At 33.9% G+C, this 4,853-nt stretch overlaps 1 protein-coding gene across 4 annotated transcripts in view; it reads right to left on the bottom strand.

Annotated features, from left to right (window-relative positions):
* Positions 1 to 4,853, bottom strand: part of JAK2 (Janus kinase 2) — a 107,837-nt gene that overhangs the window by 61,561 nt on the left and 41,423 nt on the right. For all 4 annotated transcript variants that reach the window (XM_015570522.1, XM_006773839.2, XM_015570523.1 and 1 more), the window contains one exon: positions 867 to 990. In XM_015570522.1, the coding sequence (XP_015426008.1) occupies positions 867 to 990 (124 nt within the window). The remainder of the gene's footprint in view (positions 1 to 866; positions 991 to 4,853) is intronic.

A 4,853-nucleotide genomic window follows, 5' to 3' on the forward strand; every position in this document is an offset into this window, starting at 1 on the left:
GATCCCAAACCCCTGATTGCCCTGCGGCTCTGTGTGTGACAGGGTGCGGCGCCCCAACCCCCTCACCCCACGGGCCCTGCTCTGTGTATGACGGGGTAGAGCCATAACCTCCCCATCGGCCTTGCCCTGAGTGTGAAGTGGTGGCGTCCCAACCCCCTGATTGGCCCTGCTCTGTGTGTGTGATAGGGGGCGGTGCCCCAACTCCCCTATCGGCCCTACTCTCTGAGTGACAGGGGGGAGCTCCTCAACCACCTGATGGGCCCTGCTTTGTGTGTAACGGGGTGGCGCAACCTCCCCATCGACCCTGCCTTGAGTGTGACAGGGAGCGGTGCCCCAACCCCCCAAGCAGCCCTACCCTGAGCGTGACTGAGGGTGGCATCGCAACCTCCTGATCCGCCCTGCTCTGTGCATGACAGGGGGCGGTGCCCCATCTCCCCAATTGGCCCTGCTCTGAGCCCGACCAGGGGCTGCACCTAGGGATTGGGCCTGCCCTCTGCCACCCGGGAGCAGGCCTAAGCCAGCAGGTCGTTATCTCCCGAGGGGTCCCAGACTGCGAGAGGGCACAGGCCGGTGTGAGGGACTCCCCCTACCCCCCGAGTGCACAAATTTTTGTGCACCAGGCCTCTAATGTAATTATAAGTGGTAAAGTAGCATTTCACCAGAACAGCTTTATTTTCAGAGCATTCTAGTTAAAAAACATGTATGGACTATTCCTCTAATAGAGAAATAGTCATAGAAGAAGAAAATTAAATGCTCATTAGCTGTAGTCTCTGATATTAGATACCTTACAATTTAAAAACTGTTCAAAAATTTCTCCCACTTTGTTCTTTTGCCAGTAAGGTGAATCACTTTATTGAAGAAAGTACCTTATTCTGTAGAGTACATTGTGCCTGGTTGACTCATCTATATGGAAGACATAGTTGGGCGGATACCAGATCCTTTCTGTTTCACTCATTAAAGCAAACATACTATGATACACAGGTGTGATTCCTAAGAAAGAAGCAGAAAAAGAAATGAGTACAGATAGTTAAAAGTACATTTATATAACATCTATAATTTATAGTGTGTCTAAAGTAACAATTCAAAATCAGCACAAAAGGCAGTAGCAGTTGAAATTTTTTGGTTCAACACGAACTATAACTGAATTTTTAATTAAATATCATTTTGCCCTATATTTTAAAACATGACTGCTGGGACTTTTCCAAACAAATTTTTTTAATTATTCAATTTTTTGATGTCTCTACAGATAAACTGATTTAAATCGGTGTGTTTAAATTGATAATAAGGACATCACATCAAGTAATTAATATTTAGAACTCATTGGATACTTTTAAGAGAACAGTGAAATAGCCTTATTTTTATATATCAATTTTTACACAATACACTAGTAATTTAATTCTCTGCCCTATTTAAATTTAGAAAAATTTTTAATTGTCAACTTAAAATGCAGGAGTATGTAATTTTTTTTCAAAGATATTTTAGGATGTACTAGTGCATGACAAAAAGTTGAAGGCCACTGAATTTTATAAAAGCATATAAAATATCTAAGCCACACAATAAAGCTTTTTATTTCCCAGCACATATAGAACATTCACACATACACACTCATATAGACACACCAATCATATGGAGACTAAAAATAAGTCTCTCAAAATGCCAGAGAATAATCATACATAGCATGTTCTCTAATCATGCTTGACTTAATTCAGAAATAAATAAATACTTAAAATTTATTTTAAACATAAGCCTCAAAAAATAAGAGAGAATTTTTATTTTAGTGACGTTTTCATTCTTTTCCACTGTAGGCAAAAATGACACCAACTTGACACACTGACAACAAAATTTTTAAATTTATAGCTAAATTATTAAAACAACTGTCTACTCATAGATATATAATAATTTCCATAAGTTACATATAAAAAGCTTATTCAGTAAAAACTCTGAAACTGCATCTTTGTATTCATCCTTGTATTTACAAATACTTTTTTTTAATCCTCACCTGAGGATATTTTTCCATTGATTTTTAGAGAGAGTGGAAGAGATAGGGAAAGGCAGAGAGAAACACATCAATTGGTTGCCTCCTGCGGGAGCCCTGACCAGGGCCGGGAAGGAGTCTGCAACCGAGGTACATGCCCTTGACTGGGATATTAGGGCCCAGGCCGGGAAGGAGCCAGCAACCAAGGTATGTGCCCTTGATCAGAATCAAACCCGGGACCCATCAGTCCATAGGCCAACGCTCTACCCACTGATAGAGGCTACAAATACTTCTAAATTTCTCACAGGTCACTAAAATTAAAGAACATTTATAATAAATGATCACTAATACCATGTGTTAAAAATTATAAAATATAACTGTGATACTCAAGAGGGAAAATTAGAGCTCTAACCTGATTACATTAAAAAATAACAGACTTATCTAAATTATTAAGTCAGTAAACAACAGAATAATCCAAAGACAGCTGAAAGAAGGACATGACACAATAGGAATAGGGATAAAAATTTAATAAAGATAATAAACAAGATAAAAGCTGATTATTTGCAATGACTAAATAAACAAACCTTTGTCAACTCTGATCAAAAAAGAAAGAAGACACAGATAAACACTAAGAATTTTTTTAAATATAAGTTCTGAAGACAAAAAGGGAGTGCTAAAATAAATTATGCCAATAAATTTGAAAATGTAGACAAATTAACAGTTTAAAAATATATAACTTTAAAAATGGGTTTAAACTTCAAAAGAACTATAATCATTAAAAAAAATCTCCCCCTTAAAAAAAAAAAAAAAAAACAGAGAAGGAGGAGGAAGAAGGAAAGAGAAATAAGAATCAGAAAGAAGAAAAGGAAACCTCCATAAGGCCCAGAGGAAATTTATATGAGTTCAACCAAACATGAAAGACAATTCGAATCTTAATTACAGAGAATTAAAAAAGAGAACAGAAAAAATGGCACATATTGTGGATTTAGTTTGACCATGATACCAAAACCAGACAAAGACATCATAAAAGGATAATCTCGCTTACCAAAATAGTTACTAACAATCCTAAACTAAATATTAGCAAACCAAAGCCAACAATGTGGTTTTATTTTATTAATGAAGTTTATTCACCCTAAGATTGCAAAAAATGACTAAATTAGAAAACTTCATTAATATAATTTATCACAATAATGTACTGGAGAAAAATCTGCAGTAAAATGGCAAAATCATAGATTTGAAAAGTTGGGGAGTGAGTACACTGGTATGTATTATAATTTTATACAAAGGGTTACTTAAAATATTTTATAATACTGAAATCAAAATTAAAAAAGCAAAATAAAAAATTAAAGTGATAAATGGAAAAAAGTTATTCACAGTAGAGCAAGTTTATAAGACTAATAAAATGTGAAGGGATGGTAATACCTAATACCTAGTATTGAAGAAAATGCAAATTAAAATTATGTGACATCACTTTATACCCACTCAACTAGGAAAAATAGTAAGAGAAATAATATCTATTGCTGATTAATAGTGAAAAAGGGTACTGTTATGTAACTGCTAGAAATGTAAACTGGTAGAGTTTCTGAGAAAGCAATATTGATGTAAATTTGAGAAATCAGTATCAGTAAAAAATGGTTAAAACCTTTAAATCCAGCAATCTTTTCTATGTATTCCTAAAAGTGCAGTAGATTAATAAGAAAATGTAAATTCAAGAGCAGAAGAAAAAAATTAGGGTAGTAAAATCCATGCCATGGACTGTTATGAAATTAAATAAAAGAATGAGCTAGTGCAAAAGCAGTTGGCTTAAATAGATTTTTCACAATGTATATATTCATAAAAAAGCAAAAAACACACAAAAATATATAATATGATTCCATTTTATAAAATAATAGCTTCAAAATCCTAATGACTGTTTATGGGAGAAAGTGACATAGTGTGACCATTATGTGATTATATGATCATGGAGAAAAGTATAAAAGGATCATAAGAGATTATGAATGGAGCATAACAGGATGGAACTAAGAAAATGAAAGTTAACAGGATGGAACTAAGAAAAAAGGTAAGAGTACAGTGAACAAAAAACTTTTTCAAAGAATTTATTAAATAAAAACAGTAAGCCCTCAAGTCAAAAAGAAAAAGAAAGGTGAAAGGGGAGGAAAAAAAGAGACTTATCCATACCAAAATAAGGGTTCACCATGTAAGTTATCTTGAAACTAGAGAATAATGACTTGTAATTTTTAAATTTAAAAATAACAATAAGTAGATAGCAAATAGTTATTTTATCTGAATATTACTTTGATCCACACAAATTCTGCGACCAGTTGTTCCACTGTTCAGTTGATTTGCATATTAGCCTTTTATTATATAGGATAAACAAAATTATATATGGAACTATTATTCTTAGCATGTGTTGATAAAGGTATTTTTCAGAACAAAATGTAATGATTTTCAAACAACAGATTAACTACACAAAGAAGGAAAAGTGAATTCACACTATGAGTCATCAGGATTTTTTTTAATGATTAATAATGATTTCTTAACGTAAGAAAGACTCCTTTAATTAATTATAAGTATCAAAATAGGAAAATGAATGTATCCATATAAATTGGTACAAAGGGGTCAGAAAAAAGGGAGTATATACCAAAAGAAATGGTTAGATCAGCCGTGCGATTACAAAAGACAATGCTTATAGTCATGTTTAGTCACAATAATACTTATTTCAAAGTGGCAATTATATATTAATACTTATTTCATTTTGACTTGGGTTGTTCTAGAAAGGAAAAAAGGCAGTGACACTGTATTTGAGATATACATTATATTGAAATAATAGGACCTCAAAGAAATTTCTCTGTCATTCTTAATTCCCTTTTCTTTCCCT

This window comes from Myotis davidii, unplaced genomic scaffold (assembly GCF_000327345.1).
Source record: "Myotis davidii unplaced genomic scaffold, ASM32734v1 scaffold547, whole genome shotgun sequence".
NCBI lineage: Eukaryota > Metazoa > Chordata > Mammalia > Chiroptera > Vespertilionidae > Myotis > Myotis davidii.